Genomic DNA, 23,109 nt, shown 5'->3' on the forward strand with positions numbered 1-23,109 from the left:
TTAACTTTTCAACACCATCAGTTAACGCAATGTAGCATTAGAACACAGGAGTGATGGTTGCTAGAAACATAGATATTCCATTAAAAATCAGCTGTTTCCAGCTAGAATAATCATTTACCACATTAACATGTCTAGATTGTATTTCAAAGATTGATGAAAACTTCATTAGTTTTCAAGTATTCGGCCATAGCAGTGAAGCCCAAGGCAAAGCAAAATTTTGACCTGAGTGGAAGATTTTGACCAAAATTCCTCCAGAGGGAATTGAAAATATCTGAACTAGAAATCATGCCCATCCTTCCAATTTATGTAGAAATTTTTTACCTGAAACACAATTTTAAAGTCTGTTGCTAATTCTGAATTTTTAGGCATACAGCACTTAGAAAATAAAAAAATTTGATGGGGTCATTGTTTTCTAACTGTCCAGCAATACGTTTCACATATTAGTTAGGAACTTACTCTGAGGACGCCACTTGACTCCGTACCGCTGTCTGTTCAGATGCTATATGTACTCTGCTACATGTGCTGCAGACAGCGCTGGGAATTGCAAACAGTGGAGTCAGAGGTGATCCGCTGGATAAACTATCTGAGAACACAGTTTTCAAATTACTTCAGGCATCTTTTCCTGCATTATGTTGCATAATATATACGTGGATAGCGATGTATCTTTGATTGGCTGATTAGTATATCAGTCCAGTCTAATATATACAATACTATGCCAAGACATTTTATCAAAATTCAAAAATTTAAACTCCGAAAACATCAAAAATCATGGTATTCTCGAATCTCCTTCTTCGGGTCTTGAATGTCAGTGTTCAGAGTTCCAAAGTGGTGAACTGAACAATCGACTGTCAAACTGACATTACCATCCCCAGATTCACAATGACGCTAACACGGCTAAAATGCAACCACTCTGTCGTACCCACTTAAGCATGATAAATGTGAGAACACAACAAGTACCTTAAGTAAGGAATAGTAATGATCTGTGCATTTTGCTCAGCAAAGCATTTTGGCGTTAATTACATTAGGTTGCAAAGTGCTGTTAAGGAGCCTGAAAGGTCTGCAGGTGTTGCATCACTACCTAATCAATTGCCATTATCATGGCCGGGACAAAGGTCTCGACCCGTGGGACATGTTGGACGGCGCCATTATTTCTCTCCTCTTTACAATGAACAAGAAGCTCTTCAGCAGCAGCAGCAGCAGCAGCAGCACCATTTAATGGCCGCTGGGGGACTATTTTAAAGCTTTAGAGTAATGGCTATCCATAAAAATAGCGGCTCATCATTTCAGAAATGACAATATAACGTGAAGCTATCCAACACAATGGCTGTATTGTGAGCGTGAGGTCTAAACACGGAGCCATTATAGGAGCAGTCTGCACCTTTAGGAGGATATGTCTAGAAAATGTCGGTATCTGTTGCATCAGTAAAAATTTCAGTTTCAGTATCTGCAGTTTTGTTGTTGTATAACAAAACACTTTAGGACACTGAGTGCTCAATGAGCCTCGGCGGAAACATACAGTGTCCTCAACAGATGTGATTATGAGGATTAGGACTGTCTCTCCCTCTCTCCCCCCTTCTCCCTCTCGCCTCTGACCCTCTCATTTATCCAGTGGGAGGGAGAGCAGAGGGAGAGACTTTGGCAACAGGTTTCACTGCACTGGCCAACACACTGTACTCCATGAACAAGCAGCTCTTTCAGTAAACTGCACAGGGACATTCAGTCACATGGATACACTCATCAGACTTTAGTCATCAGTTTTTCTTTTTTGTATTATTCTCTCTTTATTTGGGTGCACTGTTGGTTTTGGAAGAACAATAAAGATGATTAAGACCCTGTTTCAACATGCGAAGAAACATCCAGGGGTAGGTCGCATCATATTCATGCATCCACTTCTGTGACTATTTTAAGTACTTTTTATACATGAGGCTGAACTAAGTTTAACGTTGTATTTGTGAGTAGTCGTGATTGTGAGCACTGGGTATTTATTTGTCACCGTATATATTCAGATCATCAGAATTCACAGAATAGCAAGGATTTGATTATGTGCTTATACTCTACATAGGTACTTTATGCAGTATACACTTACTCTGCACATGAGCTTTTTTTAGTGACTTGAAATTTGGAAATGGAAAACTGAATACCAACAGAGAAGAATTTTGGAATTTAAGATTCTTAAAAACTAAAAATTTAGCAACATTGAACCAAAAACATTGTGTTGAAAGCAACATGTGACTGTGCTGTTGTTGACCAGATCATCAAATGACTCAAAATAACATTTTACAACTAGAACTGATATCTGACAATGAAAACTACTCTGTAAAATTTGCCAAAACAAAAATCAACACTAATGTTCCAATCATGGAACGACAGATGAGAAACCCAGCACACTTACACCTTCGTGCTTAGATTCTTCTCTTACAAATAAAATGAACACAATTCTAATTCTTTTCTCGTCACTGACTTGTTTGAAACGCGCACTGTGACTGTGCATGTTAATCCGCGTCACTACTATCATAATAAAATGAAAGAAGAAAGGAAGAAAGACAGACACACAAGCTGTCTGTGCTGGCTTTCCCCCCCTCTGTTGCCTCAGAGCTATGCTGACGGTGACCCAAATTGGTGGATTGACAGGGTTGGCTTGGCAGAGCGCCAGAAAAGTAATAAGGGCAGCAACAGTATCGAACCCCAGCGAGTATAAAACACTTCCTATATCGGTCAGGCTGAATGGTGAAAGGTGAAACTTGTGTGGCGCCGCATGAAGACATCAGCACTGAGCGGTGGACAGCTCCCTGCACACGGGCCCGTCTTCATTATCTGATGTTGTGCTTGCGTGATCAAAGCTGACCTGCTTTAGTGTGTTTGTGTGCGCGCTGCTGTTTGTGTTTACTGCAGTGATGATCTGCAGCATGTGTGTGTGCGTGTGCGGTGTGTACTTGTATGTGTGTGCAGTGACAACTCGGTGTGCACTATGAACTTGTTTTTACGAGGTTAGGAGAAGTTCATAGTGAACTTACTTGGAGGAACTCAGCAACCATGGAAACCACGCTGAGAGAGCAGTCAAATGGTGCTGAACACAAAAGGAAAGCGTGACAGTTGATAAACAGACAAAAACAGACTACATTTCTACTATAAGATTAATTGCTTAAGATTTTTAAAAAGCACAAATTGATCACTGACACTTACTAGCTTCATGTAAGGAACTGCAAATTTAGTTAAATGTTAGAAAAACCGCAATATTTTGGAAATTTGGAAAATGTTATATACAATTGAGTAAAATTGGAACTGAAAGTTATTTATAAAGACTTTGTAGTAAACCTGTTGACATGCGATAAATCCACAGTTGACATTTTAGTGATATACATTTTTTTTACTAATAAAAGATTGTTTTTATCATAAATATGATAAATAATTAATCAAATAATGTTTCTACAATAAATGATCATGGAATTTGTAAAGAAATGATCATAATGAACATAAAAAAACATTAGTTTTTTACTTTAAATAAAAATGTACGCAGGATATATTCCTTGGACTTATATATAGACATTATAGACTCATCTGTTCGCTGTTATGCTATTCAGAATCTTTACGACAATTACACTACACTACACTAGCTCAGCTGTCAGACTCCTTTTTTACACTTCACTGTTATGCGTGTAAAAGTCTAAAGCATGTCCATATTCTGAGTTTTTAAGAAGTCATGTGGTGCTGAGTGGTTTTGAATGTTTTTCATCCGTCTACTGCAGCTTTAAGGTAGCAGTTTTATCAGCAGACACTCTCCTAATCAACAACAAGGTAAGTGGCAACGCAATCAGACAGAAGACAGATGTCTAGATGCAGCTGAGTAGAGACATCCTTCAGTTCAACCTGATCAGACTGTCATCTCTCTACAGCTTGACTAGATCTGTGTGGGCTGAGAACAGCTGTTCTCCAGTGATGTGGCTCTCTCTCTCTCTCTCTCTCTCTCTATCTCATACGGAGTATCACACAGCAAAGCAGACAGGAAATGCATGGCAGTGTAGTGTTGATGAATAGATGCTGCACTGTGAGAGGATTGTCGCACCTAAGCTTTGTCTGTTTAAGATGACATATCACATTATCCCCCCCGTCCCCTTAATGCGCCTTCTCAAATTTAATTCCTGTCATCGTCACAACTCTGAACATCAAATACGAGCGTATACACATTCAGTCTGTGTGTCAGAGTGTGCCGACCGAGTGTGCGAGCTCATTTATTTGTGCGAGTGTTTGCATGCGTTTGTACGCGCCTCACTCTCAGTGTGTTTGTGCGAGTGTGTGTGCGCGCTGCTGTCGCTCAGTTTGACAGTTATAGTGTTATGGGGGGAGGCGAGGCTGGCACACACTGAGATGCGGAGCCTCTCTCTTCCACGGCGTCCTTGCCCATTCAACCCAGGCTGACAGTGAGCTGCCTCACACATGGCCTGGGCCTCATGCATATGGAGGAGGGCAGGGAGAGGAAAAAACAGGAATAACAACTACCTGTATGTGTGTGTCTGTGTGTGTGCATTTCACACAGGTGTATGTTCGTGGTACATATCACAGCCAACCACTTGATGGAATGTGTTTGTTTACCATCCTCCGTCTCTGTGGTCTGGGACTAATGCATTCCTCCTCTCCTCTCCTCAGTTAATCCCTCAGTTTTTCTTCACCACTCTGGGAGTCACAGGAGCCACCATCTACCTGATCCGTCTGGCCAAAGGGCCTCATGTCACGTAGGTCTCTCTGTTGTTTGTCTCCATTTTGTTGTAGCCTTCCACTTTGTTTTGCATAATGTGTGTTTACAGAATGTGTTTTCACAAAATGTTCGTATTATTGTAAATGCAAACCTTAGATGCCGATTGAAATTCAATCAGTTAGAGTCCATGTTGACAATTAATCCAAATTTGCTGAGTTTAGAGATAAATTAGTCTCATATTATCTTGTCATCTCCTCTCCTAAAACCTGACTAGACTAGCATGATATACATACATCTGAAAAAAAGTGATATTGCAATACTCAATATTTCTGTGATATAAAAAAAATGCAGGAAGTTTCACCAGATGACAAATAACTATTTGTGATGCTGATTTAAATGGTCGAACAAATCAGTTGTGTTGCCTTGTGAGTAGCCACAATTAGAAGACACAGTCAACAGAGTCCCCGTTTTTGCTCCACATCATCCTTTCTGTGGTCAAATATTTACATACAGTTGATTGCATTTCATTGTTGCTCGTCTCCTGTTCATCACTGACTTTGCAGTGCACATGTGGAGCCTGCTTGTCTACAAATTCTAGCTTGTGAAAGTTGTAAACAAAACCAGCAAAACTGTGTATCATGGAACCCTTAAATTGGAGCCAATTATGTTCTATCAGAGTGTTTTCTTGTAGATGAGTTATTGAAAGAGAGCACAATCAGAGTGTTCTTTTTGTATGAAGCTGCAAATTTGTGGCTTGATGCGTTTGCCGTACTTCACTTCCTGCACTGTGACTATTGCATGTGCACATATTGCAGCAGACAAATCAATAAGTGGGGACTCTATTCAGATTTAATAAAATGTTCTGAAACCCTAATGCCATTCAGACATTTGTGCTAATTCCTGAAAAGAAAAGAAGTAAACAAAACCCTTGCAACTCTTCCAATGTTAATTCACTGTTACTTTTCATTTCATAATCTGAAAAAACTGAAAACTAGAAGGGCGCTCTGAGAGCACATCCTCTGCCAAGGCCAATACCCTATCTCACAATTTTAACAAAAGTGGTTTGGATTCACAGCAAAATTTAATTGGTTGTTGCTGTGCCTATGCTACCAAGATTCACGAAATTTAGTTTGTTTTTGCATAATTCTGCTGACAAACTGTCAGTGTCCCTACACTTCAGCTTTCGTCTTGCAGAGGAACAAAACAGTAACTACGGCATGCGCAAAAGTTTGGGCTACTGCTAAAGTGTTCTTAAGGCTTTAATTACTCATTATGAGCAGGAAAATAGTGGTTTAAAATTTTGAAATCAAGACTCAGGCTGAAGGGTTTGAGGGATATATCTAACTGTCTGATATTGTGATTTGATTTGTGATTAAAAGTCCTGTTTAAGGCTAATGTTCTCTGTGTAACAGATTTAAAATATGTGATGCAGCATTCGCACATGAAATACCATCAACAGGGTGGCATGAATTTGTAAAGCTGACAGTTGCAGTTTTAACACCAGATCAGATGTGCTGCACAACATAGAGGCTATCCTAAATGCCAGTTGCTAATTGCACTGCATCAAATTGCAATTTTGATTTGAAATCAATTAACTGTTCATCCCTAAACAAGATTAGAAAGACTCTAAGCTGGCTACAAAAAGCATTTGCAAGCTGTGATATCTTCCAAAAGGAGGGTTACTAAGTATTGACTCAGTTAATGTTTGCTTGCTGTAGGCGTTGCATTTACTGCTCACTGGAAAAATCTAAAAAAGATGTAAAACCGTTTGCACACAACTGTATGCGTGCACTGAATTTCACACCAGTTTCTGAACAGAGCCTTTGCGATAGCTGCATATGTTAAATTAAAGTTTACAACAATCACAGCTGGCTGCATTGAACTGTCACAGGATTTTAGAGCTGCATCAACCACACTGGACTCAGTGGCTGCTCACATACTGTAAGTGTGCTGCTCATGTCCTATTTTGGGCCACACAGAACCACTTGTTCTGAGGGTCAGCCATAAAGCCTGACCTCATCACCAGCTGGTGATGAGTGCTGTGTCAGTGGCTGCCTCTCTCTCTCAGAGACTGTCTAGTGTTTGTGGTAATGGAAAGAGAGGAGGGGAGATATGTTCCCTCTGCCATCAGTCTCTCTGTCTCTTTGTTTGTGCTTTGGCGGCGTGACGTGCTGCCGCAGGGAGAGGAGGAGGGATGGACAGTCGCAGTGGAGTGCTGTGAAATCCAGACTTTGGTTAATGAACAGAGCAGCGCTGCCAAGTTACTGGGCTGAGTTCACCTCATCTCATAATCACTCTCTTTTTCCTCAACTTCTGTCTCCCTCCGGCGTCTACATATTTATCTCCCTTTGTCTCCGTCCTTTTGTTCCTCTGTTTTTTTCTTCCTTGTCATTTGTTATATCGTTGTCTGTTCCTCCTGTTTGAATCTTTCTCTCGGCACCTGCTTTGGCTCCATCACGCATGCCTCTCATATTTTTCTGTTGCCTTTCTTCTTACTTCTCCGTCTCCTCTTTATCCCACATGCTGGTAATCTTTCCGCAGCCTCTGGGACAAGAAGAACAACCCGGAGCCCTGGAACAAGCTCGACCCGACCTACCAGTATAAGGTGACTGATCCCATCACGCACTTTATGAGCGACTCCCTGCTCACACCAATGACGCCCGCCACAAAGCTAATCTAGACAAGAATGGCATTGTTTCACAGAGTCACTGAAAATCTCCCATTCATCACCAGCTTGAAAAATTACCAAAATATATTTAGACAATGCAGTGCTGGCAGTGTCAGATCAACATGGCTGCTTCCTGGCTGCTGTCATCTGTTCAAATAAAGGAAAACAAAGTGTCTTTCAAAAACAAATTAAGGCAGATGGAAGCAGGAGCTTTTAGCGGTTGGTGATGATTTGCCTTACCTCTTGTACAAGGCCAGGGCCTCAGACAAACTAATGAAAATATTAACAACACTGACCCAAAATAGGGGCAGAAAAACAACTGCTTGACAGGAGCCACAAGAGGAGCTCTGGATGATGTGTTTTTCAGAGAAAAGAGCGTTTTCTGAAGGTTTCAAGGCTGGGTTGCTTGCCAGAGGAATGAAAGTCGCTGCAGACGAAAGGTCAGGACACGGCATGTTTAATTCTCGATAGCAAGGCAAAGGTCCTGCATCGAAATTCCACTGAAGTCCAAACAATGATCGTAATGAGGAGGGGGAAGTGAGAAAGAGCGAGAAGGGGGGAGGCGAGGGCTTTAATGACAGACCAATCAAGAAAAATACACGGGGAGAAAATAATCACTGCCGGTGGAGAAAAATGTGTGTTTTTTTATGACTGAGGGGATGTGATGTATGCACAACATATGCATGCAGTCACATAGTATTAATTGTCTATGGCATATGCAAACTGTTGTCCAAAAACAATCATCTGGGGAAAAAAAGTGACAAAAAGAATCGCGGTAAATAACCACATTTGCACTGGAGAGGGAAGGAACCCTAACCCCTGTTTTTTTCCCATGCTTTTCTAAAGACAGCACTGATGAATTTAATTTAAGCAAAACAGATTTAAATGTATTCCTTCTGCCTTCCACAGTTTGTGGCCGTCAACACCGACTACAAGAGCCTGAAGAAAGAGGGACCTGACTTCTAAAGGTCCTCCAGACAACTGCAGCCGCACCGAGTTTGGCAGGACCTCCTGCTGTCACATCACTGATGTGAAACTTCTCCCTGCATTTCTTCACTTTCACCTCGTGCTCTGCAAGCAGTTCTGAATTAATATTGCAACCTTATGAATAAAAACAATTAAAGATCACATGAGACGGACAATCGTTTTTTTAGAAATGATTAAAGCAGTGTTATATGCTACTAATGAACTTTATACTTGGGCTGAACAGCGGCAATTAAAATCTGACTTTTTAAAGTCTTACATAGTAAGAAAGATGAATAGCTTTGAAAATCATGACTATCATTAATATTATCTGTTAGTTCTCTTTGTTGTATGAGCCTCTCAGCTGGGAGGTCAGAGGTCAGGGTCTGCTACTGAAAAGCAACTTTTAAGCTGGAAGCGATCCAAAACTTCTTTGTTTAAAGCTGCACATATCAATATTTTTCTATTGGCAGTGGATCAAATCACTACATATAATGTGAAAGGGGTCACTAGTAGTGATAAACCCAAAGAGAATTTTCACACCACTCTGCAGTATACAGCTTGAGTTGGTGGAGTCCATAAAAATGGAGTGAAACAAGACTTTTTTTTTTTAGTTTTACCTTTCTACTTCTTGAGGTAACCTAAGGTAACACAGTGCAACGTAATGTCTGGGGTTCTGCTTTTTATATCCATTGTTCTCTGCACAGTGCTGATTGTGGTCAAGCAGATGTGTCATCAGCAAAATCAGAGGAATAACTACTTCAACAACTTTTGCAGCAGCAACTATTACACACACACACACACACACACGCACACACGCACACACGCACGCACACACGCACGCACACACGCACGCACACTAAAACAAGACGCCTTTGTCAGGCAACTCCTGGGAAGTGCTTTATGAGAACAGAGAGGAGAAAACTTCAGCACGAAATTAAAGTGTATAGAAGTGGAGATTGCAGTATTTAGGAGAGCTGGCAATGGACCAAATGGTACAATAAAGCAATATTAAAAAAATCCCTTGAAAACATTGAAATACTGAAAGGATATTTATGATAGAAATATCTGTTCTTGTTGGTTCAACTCCCACGTCTGCAGTCACCCATCAGCAGATGCAGCTGACACAATAACAAAGAGAAAAGGAAAAGAAAACACACATGTGGTTGGAAAAGTTAATATGAATGAATGAATGTCAAGAGAGTCAATTGTGGAAACTGTCATTTAAAACGTTCACATGATATCTGTGACTTGGAAAGCGCTTTTATTTCACTGCTGCAACACATCCAGACAACCTGTGCTGACAAAGGCAGGAAACAACCTTTATGACCGTTAGAAAAGGCACCAAACCATCCCACAGAGCACACACAAAGCCAGAGTTTATGCACCTAAACTCCTACCGCAAGCATTTGCAGTCAACTTGCTGACAAGCCTCTTGTGGTAACATGAGTTCAAATCCCAGCAGCAGTGGCTGTCTGTGGTAAAAAAATCTGATCTGCAGCTGTCCAGTCTGCTTATCTGAAAGTCACACCTTTCTAATTTATTCATATTTATTTGATGTTTATTATGTTAGACCATGCTGGCAGCAGAGAGAAATAAATTATTGATCCAAAAATGAATAGCTACAAGGCATAACAGGTTTATTAGGTTTATTTAGCATTAATCCTTGAACTTGAAATGAACAGTTTTCCAAATGTGTGAAATCATTGACCGTTTTAAATGGATATTTTGACAACTATGGATGAACATTAAAAAATATTGTGATAATACTATGACCATGCCATCTAGCTCTAATACAGTAGCAATGTCTACTCATTTCAGATGTTATCAGTCCAATAAATCGCTGTTGTTGTCACAGATCAGTCCATACATACGGACCAGTGGAGACCTCTTCCATCTTCCAGTAGACTCAGTAGACTGGTGTCATTTAACGGAGCTCCTTTATCACCTCTACCAATAGTGGTGGAGTTGTGATTTTGCACCGACAAAGAAGAAACAAATGTCCACATTTTAGGCCAAATGAAACCAGTAGACTCTCGCTCAGATCATTTAAGTTTAAGCCTTCCTGTCTTGGGCTATTATTACAATTTTGTTTTTCACTGAAGTCTTGTTTTGACTTATGTTTCACTCATGGTCTGATAAACAGTGTTTATTTGCATTTTCAGTTGATGTTTGGATAACTTTAGGCACCAAAGGTCCTTGGCTAGGTGCAGGAAAGGATCCTGGCTTGGGCTAAACTGCACCCTAAGTTTGCCACCTGTTACAATGCTCCATTTGTGTCTTTTCATGACTCCAGAGACTTGAAATGCATTTGGGGTTACTTCCTGTTTATCAGTGATCAGAATGGACGATAAAGCACCCTCTGGCCCATATGTACAGGAATGATGTGCAATAATAACAGCCTTTTATTGGGCTGATGACATACAAATTGGGTGCAAAGTCTCATAGGTCCTTATAAATAAATTTATAGGAAATCTCATGTCAAGCATTGCCAGGTTGCTTGTTAGGCATTAAATGGAGGAGAATATTTATTCCACTCATAAAGCCACTCATTCCCATACATACCACGAGGACCCAATATTTGAGACTGACTGTGTTAATGAACTCATAAAGACTCTACAAAACAGAGATTTGTTTTTAATTTCTAGGGGAAAACATTATTTTCTGAGCTCCTGACATCATAAATGCAGCTCTGCTGGGATAAGTCACACATGGGCACATGCAGAGATATGACGTTGCAGATGAAGAGGACCAAAATAGAAATCAGTCATGAGAGAGGAGTGTTTGTGTGGGTCATAGAGCTCTTTTAAACCAGATTTCAGTCCCAGAAAGATGCAGCCCAAAGAAATAAATCACTGATCTGTTTGATCACTGCTCGTCTATAAAGACCAAAACATTATTTTCACTTCGGTATGGAGCAAGAAAATGACTCTCAGAACCAGTAGTCTCTACAAATATGTCTCCTGCTGACATAATTCTCCCTTGTTGGAGTGTTCATTGAATGATGAATGTTTGTGTCTGTGTGTGTGTTCCCTCACTCAGTATCACTGGACACCAGACAACATAAAATCCTGCTCTAATGGCACACAAACTGTCTCAATGTCAGACCCCTGGGTTCTCCTAATACACTCCTTAATAGACAATCTATGTTCCAGACCCTGCATGGGCCCATTTATGTGTGTTTGTGTGTGTGTGTGTGTGTGTGTGTGTGTGTGTGTGTGTGTGTGTGTGTGTGTGTGTGTGTGTGTGTGTGTGTGTGTGTGTGTGTGCACCTTTTAAACAGCAATATGCTTCCTCCAACAGTGTGGTGACCTGCCCGGTGGGTATTGTCTGTTGGTATGTGGTGATTTGTGTGTTTGTGTGTGGGTGTGTGTGCTTGAGTCAGACGCACAAAACCTGCTGACAGGTAATCAGCCGGGCCAAAGCATCACACTGGGGCATAATTTCAAGGTTACACACATGCACACGTATACACACAGAGGGGGGACAGTTATTATCCAACCTGAACAGCTTCACAGGTCGCTGTGATGGCGCTGCTGTGTGTGTGTGTGTGTTCATAGAAAACTTTAAGGCAGCGAGCGGTTCACCGTCAAACAACTTACTAATTAGAACAAGAGCTTCATTTCATCTCATATGTTTTGTTTTATTACCTCTTTTTTATGCCAGTCACATTCTCCTCATTTACGGCTCAAATATCTGTACTAAGCTTTATATAAGAACATGTTTTCTTTCACCGCTTTAAGTCATTTTTGGAACTTTACCAAAGAAATAGCAGCCATTGAGCTGAATCACTGCATTCATATGGCATTCAAAGCTCAACAGGGTCAAGAAGCATATGCAGCCCTTTTTAAAAAAAAAAAAAAATGCAAACACGCAATCCTAGTGTTTCTCATTATTCTACCTCCAAAGTTGTACGAGATCTCATGTCGGTCAGAGAGGGACGAATGAGGGAGACCATCTCCTCTTCGATTGCTTCCTCTCTGATGAGGAAGAGCAGATATTTTAGATGAGGATTAATTTTAATGGGTGAGATAAGAAGTGAGCGTTGGGTGGAGGAGGGACGAATAAATAAGTAAATAGGACAAGCCGCAAAACAGGAGGCAGCGGCGGCAGCGCTGGGCTAACGTGGCTGTTGCTGCAAGGCCCTGGGCAGATCCACTGATCTAATGGAGATAGCGAGGCCTTTCATCCTTTAAAGCTCTCTCCCAGAGCAGCAGCATCAAAATCAAAGAGCAAAATATTGTTTGTCCATAGCTCCTCTCCCTTACGACCTTTCATAGGGGACAGATAGTTAGGTTAACTGGTGCTTTTTCCCACTTTTTTTATTAGTTTTATTTTCCCCAACTAAATCTGAGCTCCCAACTGAGTGAAGCTTTGGGAAATGAAAATATTAAATGTGATTTTGGAACTGTGGAATAAAGTTAGGAAAAAAAATTGCTAAGCAAGTAAAAAAAAAAAAAATTAAAAAATACCTGTGTGTAGTTTTTATTGGGGTTCAATAACTTTAAGAGTTCATGTGTTTGTCAGTGCATTAATACATTTCTGATGGAAGAATTTTAAAGGACCTTTTCAGTGGAGATTTAAGTGTGCCGTTAAAAACACCAAACATCCGAGAAATGTTCTACTGGCTCACAGAAAAGGGCAATTTTACATTTAAAAAAGAAAAGCAAAAGATTCTGAAAACATGCTTGTGTCAACACTCAGCCGTGGTTATCCATGTCATATCTGGAACACAAATGTATTTAAAAACTGACACCTAATGTGTGGTCGATCCTGTTCACAACAAAAGTTGTCTGTGTGTCTAGCTGAGTAACAACCATTCTGTCAAAGTAATTCAGTGTGTCAGAATGTGCCCCCACTGTCTGACTGGTCAGTGAAAATAACTGCTGTGTTCGGAAGAAAAAGTTTTTGTTCTGATTATCTTCGTATTTTTAGCCTCTGCTGGTTACTGATGACAGTTTCAAAAACACGGATTCAGACAGCCAGGGTTTAATATGTAGCAAGGGTGGACAAAAAGCAGCCTCAGAGCAGCTTCAGCGGGAAACACCAAATTCAATCTGACAACTTTTTTGTCAATCAACAAACCTTTGACTTAAAAAACCAACAAATCGGTTTGTGTTGTGTTATATTAGCAGATTGGAGTGGAAGTTATGTAAACTGTACAAAACAGTAGCAGGGAGATATATTATTCTAATGTATATTTTTTTATGTTTCAGATACACTGGAAGATGTGTTTCACGCTATCTTTGGGGGTACTTGAAGGCCACGGTGCATCAGGTGAAGATATTAGACATAAATCATCTCAAGGAACGTATCACCAACGCCATTACAAGCACAACTTCAACTGTGCTAATGCAAGTTCATTACCAGTGGAAAACATTTTCAAAACAATGGTAATCATATAGAGCACATTACATAAATAAAAATGGCTGTCCAACATAAAATGTTTATTTTTCCTATGAGTCTAAACTTATGGTCCACCCCGTAGAGGCACATTCTTGTAAGAGACATTTTTATTTTTTAGAAGGTTAAGAAGTAACTTAGATTTCTGCTGTTTCACTGCCAGGAAACCAAGCAAAGACTTCTGTTTACATTTCCCCACTGCAGATGTTCTGAAAATAATTACTAACTCAGAGTGAAACTTTCTTTCAAGAAAGTCAAGATGTTGCATTTTTGATGTGGGGCATCTGCTAATTTAATCCTCTACTTCAAATAGGTTGTTCTGTAATTGCAAAATCGATTCCAAATTTTAATTATTACCCTGTTAGTAAATTTAAATGACTATCAGCATCTGTTTGTCCGTCTGTCTGTGTGCAACATTACTCAAAAATGGACAAACAGATTCGGATGAAATTTTAAGGGAAGGTCAAAAATGATACAAAGACCAACGGATTAGATGTTGGCAGTGATGCAGTTTATAGTCTGGATCCATGGATTTCTTAAAGATTTCTATTGCAACATTGCGTCACTGTAACTATGACAACAAGTGAACACTACGTCAGCTGCCTGCTGACGATCACATGATTGTGATCCTGCTACAAACCCACTGCTGTGGACTCATTATTACTTGTCCGTTGTAAATTATACAAGAAACAACTGATTATACTGTGGGGGTGTTCCTGAGTCCCATCAATACCCATCACCTGCTACATATTTAGGTAACATGATTCGGTATCCGTACATAACGTACACATAACATATGCCTGTGCTAAGCGCAAGATCATGTTTTATAAAGGAGTTCATCCGTTGGAAATGATACAACGACAGAGTAGCCTTGGCAGAGCACTGGCTCTCTCTGAGTGCTTTTCTTGTATATAAATGTAATGACATCAGTAGAAGAGAATTAGAATAGTAGTTGGTGTCACATACTGAGCTGCTGATAAGGCTACATGGTCTCATTCTCCAGTTCTTCCTGTGCTATAAGGATATTGCCTATAAAGCAGCTTTATTCAAAATTTGGTATTCAAGTCTGCCGAGCTGACCAATATAGATCACAAACCTCAACACAAGCAAGGCACTTGTAAGCACAGCTGCAAAGAGGAAACCGACAACAGCGCATCCCGCCAAAAATACGACAACGTACAGGTAACATTCTGCCCATAAGAACTCCTAAATACGCCCGCGGTGCGTTTATAATACACAGCATGAGAATAGCTTGCACTGTGTGAAAAACAGGACAAAGAATTATGCTGAATTTGCAGACTTGTTCCTAGAATGCCTCATCGCTTCAGGAGCGAGAAGAGCTTCCACTGTGTTAGAGGTGAAAACAAAACAAACAAACAGGGAAAAAAAACAGATTTCAATTATTGGCTCCCTGCTGCAGGTGTTTGTTTACTCGAAGGTCCAGGTGAAAGAAGGAAATCTGTGTGTGAAATGGGTGTAACTGGCTCCTTTATGTGTTATTATGTGCGACGATATTAATACACAAACACACAGCTGGGTTTCAAACCCCTCTGGAGACATTACATTGACTGCAACCCAAACTATAACCTTAACCTAACCTAGTTTGTTTACAAGAAAACTCCACAAGAAGCCAAAGTTCAAGAGGTGAACTTGGATGCTAGTGCTTGGATTTCTGTGTACTCGCTGGGATAGCAATAGCACCTTATGAAAGGATGACAAAGGTGTTTCCCATCTTGGTGAGCACAGGTGACATGGCATCTTGCAACAAACACTATTTATCCACCTTTAAAAATCTGATGTGCTGATTGAAATGATCAACATCGCTCCCTCAAGTTGTGGCAATGACTATTTACGTGATCGCTTAGCTTTACTCTTTCAATAAGGTTTTTCTTTGCTCTTGTTTTGGTGTCACCTTTTGTAAGTGACCCTAAAGAGAAGATCTAAATGCAGAACAGACACATTTATTGTAAATTTTTGGACACAATTATCAAGATTATTTTACAAAAGAGCTGAGAAGCAGATGATTCCTGTCCAAAAACTTCACATTGATTTACAGACTAAAGGAAAGGTCAACGAGCCACCACATTAAAACCACTGACAGGTCCACTGAATAACATCAATCCCTTCATTACAAAGCAAGGCTCTGCTGTAAAACCTTGGGTTCTGGCATTCACGTGGATGTCACTTTGACACAAACCACCTAAACATTGCTCCACACCAAGCACACCCTGCCATGGAAGCAGCACTCCCAGAGCCTCCCCCAGCAGGGGAAGGTGCCATTTCACACTGCAAAAACTGCTCGAAGAACCCGACTAGTAGCTCAAAGCACCTACTTGGCTTCCAAATTCTCCAGATTGCAACCTGATCGAGTATCCGCTGCCTGCTCTGGAACAAGCCCCATTCGACTGGCAACCCACAGGACCCAAAGGATCTGTATTCTGACTCATGTCTCCTGCAGCAGTGGTAAAACTACAAAAGCGATTTTTTACTTTGGCTGAACTCTCGTGTTTGATGGATACAGAAAGTTCCAACCAACATCTCACTGATTCTTCTGTTGGCCATTTTGCACCTGCCTGGGCCTCGACAAATACGTGAGTCTAAACTGCACATGGAGTCCAAAGAGTTCATGCAGTTTCCATCTTTGCTTTGCCCACCTTTGAAAAACTTCAACACTTTGAGATGCAGGGCTTTCAATATTGTTTTATTATTTATAAATGTTAGAGGCCGACCAATTTCACAGGCGATTTTCAGCATTTTTCACATTATCGGTACTGTTATTTATTTTTTTTTTTTAAAACTCCAGATAAAATAAACCAGTTTTAAAATGTGCTGCTTTGGCTCCGATGCATCCACCTCTTTCTGTTGGTAGTAACCACTCTGTGGCACCATCTGATTGGCTACACATCACCAGAAATAACCTCCTAAGAATGAAAGATAACTGGGTCTTTTAATTAAACATACACAAAATATATAATGAATATATAAATAAATAAACAAAGACATTGAAACTAAGCCTTTTAACGTTGAAGATAAGGGCTGTGAAACTGCCAAGTGAGGGATGATTTAAGGCGGTAAAGGTGGTGAAACTGCCACGTAAAGGAGGATTTAAGGTGGTAAAGGTGGTGAAACTGCCAGGTGAGGGATGATTTAAGGTGGTAAAGGTGGTGAAACTGCCAAGTAAAGGAGGATTTAAGGTGGTAAAGGTGGTGAAACTGCCAAGTGAGGGATGATTTAAGGTGGTAAAGGTGGTGAAACTGCCAGGTGAAGGATGATTTAAGGTGGTAAAGGTGGTGAAACCGCCAGGTGAGGGATGATTTAAGGTGGTAAAGGTGGTGAAACTGCCAAGTAAAGGAGGATTTAAGGTGGTAAAACTGTCAAGTGAGGGATGACTTAAGGTGGCAAAGGTGGTGAAACTGCCAGGTGAGGGATGATTTAAGGTGGTAAAGGTGGTGAAACTGCCAAGTAAAGGAGGATTTAAGGTGGTAAAGGTGGTGAAACTGCCAGGTGAAGGATGATTTAAGGTGGTAAAGGTGGTGAAACCGCCAGGTGAGGGATGATTTAAGGTGGCAAAGGTGGTGAAACTGCCAGGTGAGGGATGATTTAAGGCGGTAAAGGTGGTGAAACTGCCAGGTGAGGGATGATTTAAGGCGGTAAAGGTGGTGAAATTGCCAGGTGAGGGATGACTTAAGGTGGCAAAGGTGGTGAAACTGCCAGGTGAGGGATGACTTAAGGCGGCAAAGGTGGTGAAACTGCCAGGTGAGGGATGACTTAAGGTGGTAAAGGTGGTGAAACTGCCAGGTGAGGGATGATTTAAGGCGGTAAAGGTGGTGAAACTGCCAGGTGAGGGATGACTTAAGGCGGCAAAGGTGGTGAAACTGCCAGGTGAGGGATGACTTAAGGTGGTAAAGGTGGTGAAACTGCCAGGTGAGGGATGATTTAAGGCGGTAAAGGTGGTGAAACTGCCAGGTGAGGGATGATTTAAGGCGGCAAAGGTGGTGAAACTGCCAGGTGAGGGATGACTTAAGGTGGTAAAGGTGATGAAACTGCCAGGTGAGGCTTTGACACACATTATTTATTTTTACTAGTCCCAAACAGTCATTAATCTCTTTCACTACCAGTAATCGGTGTCAACATCGGCTCTGGAAATCCAATTGGTCGACCACTATTAAAAGTAGCCTTGTTTCTGCAGCATCTACAGTAATGTGTCACGTTTATTCTAGCTATCAGCAGCAGTAGCAGCAGCAGGTGCAGTAATATGAGAGGATTAGGGGTGGGATTAGGATTACTGTTCACACAGACAACACCGGCACGCACTCAAGTGATGCCTCTTACTCTATGAGGAGCACTCATGTTTCATTATGGGGTAATTACAAGGCATTAGTACGGCTTGGATGTATAACCATGACTTGGAACATAGTTGCATCCACACAGACAGCTCCTCCTGTCTATATTTAGATCTTTTTACGGTCATGGCAGCGTCTGTCAGGTTTAATTACGACAGGTATTCAAGTGACAGACATACATTCATGCATACTGTATCCACAGACACACACACACACACACACACACTCACACAGTTGTGACAGGCTGCAGATACATTTCTAATTAATTGCTGACGCTGTCATTTATCCCCCTCCTCATTAAACAGACATGAGTTATTGTCAGATCAGCTACCAAGGGAATTGAATTTTATCATCTTTTCATTTACCACTGTGTGTGTCTGCGTGTGTGTGTGCAAGAGTGTTTTGTTTTTACAACAGCAGAGGGCAGATCAGAGGGAGTTTTAAGGCTATGATATACGACCAACATTACGAGGAAATGTACCAGATGGGTAATACTGTGCACGATTATGACAATTACAACTGAGGAGTACTTTTTCATCGCACTTTCTCTTGCTTATGGACCCATTCGTTTTACAGAGTGATTTTACAGTCCGTTCTGCTGCTAAAAGAAATCGCTCATCTGCGTTGCTACTGAAGAATGAGGAAATTGTGTTAACTCCTGCACAGTATTAAGAAACAACGAGCTCCAGCACATGAGATGAAAACAAACAAAACAAGGGTGTGTTCAAATTCTTCAACCAGTCAGTACATTTTGATGCAACAGCGCTGGAATGTCGCTCACAAGTTTGTTCGTGTGTCTTCATAAGACATTATCATTGATATCCAAGGACACGCTGCTGTTTTTAAATATTTTTTCACATAAAACTGAGTTTCGTATGGGTTACACGGGGACAGTTACTGCTGTCAGAAGGCAGAGTGAATAACAAACATTCCTCATTTAGCTGTATTTTGTCAGCACAGCGGGCAACTTTTTCTTCATAGCAAATTCACTGTGGAAATAGTCCAGTAACGATGTTCAACAATCACAACTGCTATGACAGAGTGGCAGGAGTGACCTTTAGTGCGTGTAGCCCTGAACCTGACCCGAGTACATTTATTACAGATGACCATAGATTTCAGGCAGGGATGAGGGGGGATACATGCATTTGCCCCCCACTTTTAAAAAGAGGATGCAAAAATACCTCTATTTTGATGAAACACTAACTCAGACTCATTGCGTCTGAATTTTTCATTTTCTTTTATATAACTGTAAAAAAAAAAATCCAGTTTAAATTGATGCAGAAAAAGCACAAATTAGTGCATAAAAATTGACAAGAATGGAGAAATTTAAGTGTTGGATGCACAAAACGGACCCCTGCTTCAGACAAAATCTATAAAAATGTAAACAGTTTTTGTAGATTGCCCCGGCCTTGGTCGCTTTCTTGACATTATTCCAACATGCATGACATTGGATTTTTGCAATTCCTTTTGGTCAGAGATGATATTCTCAGCTTAATTCCAGGATATGCTTCTTCACTTGCATTAACATATTTTGGCATCCTTCTGGCTATCTGGAAAATGCAGACATAAAATAAAATGCTTTAAGCATGTACACATTGACTGGGAACAGTAAGAAAACTACAGGTTTGGATGACACTCTCCCTGAGATAATCATGACAACAGCCACAACCAGGCCGCTTCTGACCTATTGTTACAAGCTGCAAAACAACTAAATAAATGTCATCCATGTCCATGCATACCAATGACGACATTTCTTTATCAAACCTTTATCACTTGATACCAATAATGACACCATCTTGTCCAAAATAAGACTAAAATGACCAAATAATTTGCAGATATCTGTGCTAGAAACGGGATCATCAACAAACATAAACACTAACAAACATAAACAAACAAATTTAGTTATGTGCTGATGTTACACGGGTAAAAATGTCACAGAAAAACAAACTACTTCACAAAGGTCCAGAACACAGTAGTGGTAAATTAAAATCCACTACTACAAACTATTAAGTACCAGCTCCACAGCACAGTGCTTACAGTATTTAGTGAACTGCATTGGAATGGACACATGTAACACAGCAACCGGTCTGATATTGTAGCAACCACTAAACCACCGCGGCAGATAATCCTTTTAAAATTACAAAAAAATAATGTCTTGGAGCCTTCATACGAAATTGTATGTGGTATTGATAAGTAGCAAGAAAACAACAACACTAATTTTACCTGAAGTCTGACAATGAATGATTCTAGATCAGCAAAAAGACAACAGATCAATGCATGGACATACCATAAGCAGAGAATTACAGGAAGCTAGGCGATAGGATGAAGCATCTGTGATCACATAAATACACAGAATCAGTGAGAGGGAAGCGTTAGATTTAAGTGAGAGCAATCACATAAACACACTGCTGCTGATGCCAGTACTGCAGGAAATAATGCAAAATAATTAGCAAAACGGAATGCATCCAATAGTCGCCTAATAACCAGCTGTGGGACACAGTGCCACTACTCAGAAACTCAAAACCCCCTGTTCCTCCACTGATGTAATCTACTCCAATTATCGCATGAGAAAGTGACTTAAAATTCATATGGAAGCAAACAAAACACAACACATACAGATATCCCAATACAGGAGCCTGCAGCAGACACCAACTAGCAGAGCACACAGACAAACAGAACAAATTCACCTCCCAATGGACATGTCAGCAAAGCAGCAATCTAAATCCTACCTGTAGAAGCAGTCATTTCTGGTGTCTTGCAGAAAAGTGCAGGTAAATCCTTTGAAAGCCAGTCAGTTGTCCACAAACAACAGCAAGAGGAACCAGCCTGAGCTCACGTATTTTCTCCACAAAATGTTCAGCTGTGTTAAGTTATCAGACTGTTGCCAGGTTTGCTTCTTTCCTACGTTTTTCCCCCTGTAAAGCTGGAGCAGCTGTAGCTACATGAGGTCTGTAGCAGGTGAGCAGAGCCAAACGGTGTGCAGAGACTCGGCAGCTTAAATAACCCGCCCTGACAGAAAGGTGCGTTTGATTTGTGTTACAGCCAGGAGAGCGTACCATGTGAGGAGAAATCTGAAGGTCATTGGCTCACAAGAAACCGTTTTTTCCATTATAGAAATTTTGAATCAAGATTTCTTTTGGTAGAATTAATGATTTCCTAGTTCCATTAAGTGTCCCAGTAAGCCCCCGCAGTGAACCAGCATTCATAACAGCAGAACCTCCCCTAAGTGGAATGCAGCCATCATACCTGCACTTTTCAAACCATGATTAAAAAGATCAGTAAACTGTGTTTTAATTGCAAACTTATAGTCACCTTGAAGGACAATTAATGCCAGCAACAGACACTGCAAGCAGAATGGGGTTTGATTTCTAATAATCATATTAACTTTATTTAAATACAGTGGTTTACAACGTGCCTTGGAAATGCAAAACCCAAGAGGCAACATGACAATTTAGACGAAGTTGCAACAAGAAGGCAAAAAAATATGATATATTAGTCAGGACAAGCCACTAATATTATAAAGCAGATTTGAATGTTGAAATATTAAGTTGGAGAACCCCCAGAACCTACATTACTGTTATACAGCATCCTCCATAATTATTTACACCCCTGGTTAAGATGTGTTAAGCCTTAAAATAAATTCAATTTTTATCGCAGAAGCATACTTTCACACTGAACATTGTAGAAAAATGTATTATAGGAGAAGATTATGCTGTTTTGTTGGCAAAAGAGGGTTGTACAAAGTATTAACATCAAGGTTGCTCATAATTTTGGCACACATGATTTGATGTAAAAGAATTACTTCTTCATGTGTGATCCCCCCCCCATTGAATAAATGCACTCGAATTAAAGGTTGGATTTTGCTCTTTTTTTCATTGTGGCCCGATATTATTTAGAAAGAAAATGACTTTATTAGAAGCTAAAGAACACATCTGAGCCAGGGGTGCCAATAATGATGGAGGGCGCTGTAGATGTACCACAAACAAAATGACCTTGCGCTCAGCACAGGCGTGTGTTATGCGTGTGTATATGATGCACGGATACTGAATCGCATGACCTAAATATGTAGCGGGTGGCAGGAATTAATGTATTACTTCCAATGGATAAGTCCCAATATGTCTGTGGATTCCTTGTGGATTTGTCGTAGGATCGCAATCATGTGATCGTTAGCAAGCAGCTGACGCAGTGTTCACTTGATACGGTGTGGAGGAAAAGCTTGGATCGGGCCGGCGGACCCCCTAGAAAAAGCGAGAACGAAATTCAGAGTGGTATATATCGGTGTATGACAGGAAACTAAAAAAATGATCTCCATTTAAATGACTTTTAAGAAGCAAGTTAATATACAGTTGGGGTTACAAGACAAATGAGGAGCAAGTGTAACCAATCTGACACAGCGTGCAGGAATGTGCAATTTATTCATATAACAATTTCCAAAATGACACTGCATTTGACTCCACAACTGAGGGGCCAGGACAGAGCTTTAAAAACAAGCAATAAAATCCTAAAGTAGTTTCTAAAATCGGCTGGCAGACAACGAAATGCATCAAGTGGTGTAATAGAAACATGACTTACCCATTAAAAATGTAAATACTCAATAAAGCAATGCTTTTCTTTTTCAATGTAAAATCTTAAAGTGTAAACTGTCAAATACTTATAATGTATAGCACAATTATTCCCTCACACATTTAGTGGAAATATGAAATAGTATGATGTGTATGTAAATACTCAAGTACCTAAAAACGTTCTTGAAGCAATGGTGCTGTTATCAGTATTTTTTATTAACCGTCTGTTTGGGACACTTTCTTATCCAAACGCTGTCAGATAAACAAACTCCACCAACAACCCTCTAATGTCAATAGGCTTAGTCATTGCTGTAGATAAATGTTGGTCCATTCATTTTTTCTGTAATACACAAATAGTTTAAGACCGACATCTGTCCCATCCCACGACAGATGCTTAGAATCTGAGTTTTTTTAAGCCTCTGACCGTGCCAAAGCATGTGACAAATGATGTATAATAATATTAAGGACAACACAAAC

The 23,109-nt window shown here is 40.4% G+C and overlaps 1 protein-coding gene across 1 annotated transcript; it reads left to right on the forward strand.

The window, feature by feature from the left end:
* The first annotated feature begins 1,645 nt into the window (after positions 1-1,645).
* LOC110957598 (NDUFA4 mitochondrial complex associated like 2) lies at positions 1,646-8,489 on the forward strand. The gene is made up of 4 exons (XM_022203744.2): positions 1,646-1,862; positions 4,645-4,730; positions 7,235-7,298; positions 8,271-8,489. The coding sequence occupies exons 1-4, from the start codon at positions 1,821-1,823 to the stop codon at positions 8,325-8,327; spliced, it is 249 nt and encodes an 82-aa protein (XP_022059436.1). The 5' UTR covers positions 1,646-1,820; the 3' UTR covers positions 8,328-8,489.
* The last annotated feature ends 14,620 nt before the right edge of the window (positions 8,490-23,109 follow it).

This window comes from Acanthochromis polyacanthus, chromosome 5 (genome assembly GCF_021347895.1).
Source record: "Acanthochromis polyacanthus isolate Apoly-LR-REF ecotype Palm Island chromosome 5, KAUST_Apoly_ChrSc, whole genome shotgun sequence".
NCBI lineage: Eukaryota > Metazoa > Chordata > Actinopteri > Pomacentridae > Acanthochromis > Acanthochromis polyacanthus.

Bases quoted from the DNA above. Each gene is read 5' to 3' on its own strand.
- LOC110957598 (XM_022203744.2), top strand. From the start codon at position 1,821: ATGATTAAGACCCTGTTTCAACATGCGAAGAAACATCCAGGG. The intron at 1,863-4,644 runs GTAGGTCGCATC...TCCTCTCCTCAG, and splicing joins ATGCGAAGAAACATCCAGGG to TTAATCCCTCAGTTTTTCTT. The intron at 4,731-7,234 runs GTAGGTCTCTCT...ATCTTTCCGCAG, and splicing joins GCCAAAGGGCCTCATGTCAC to CCTCTGGGACAAGAAGAACA.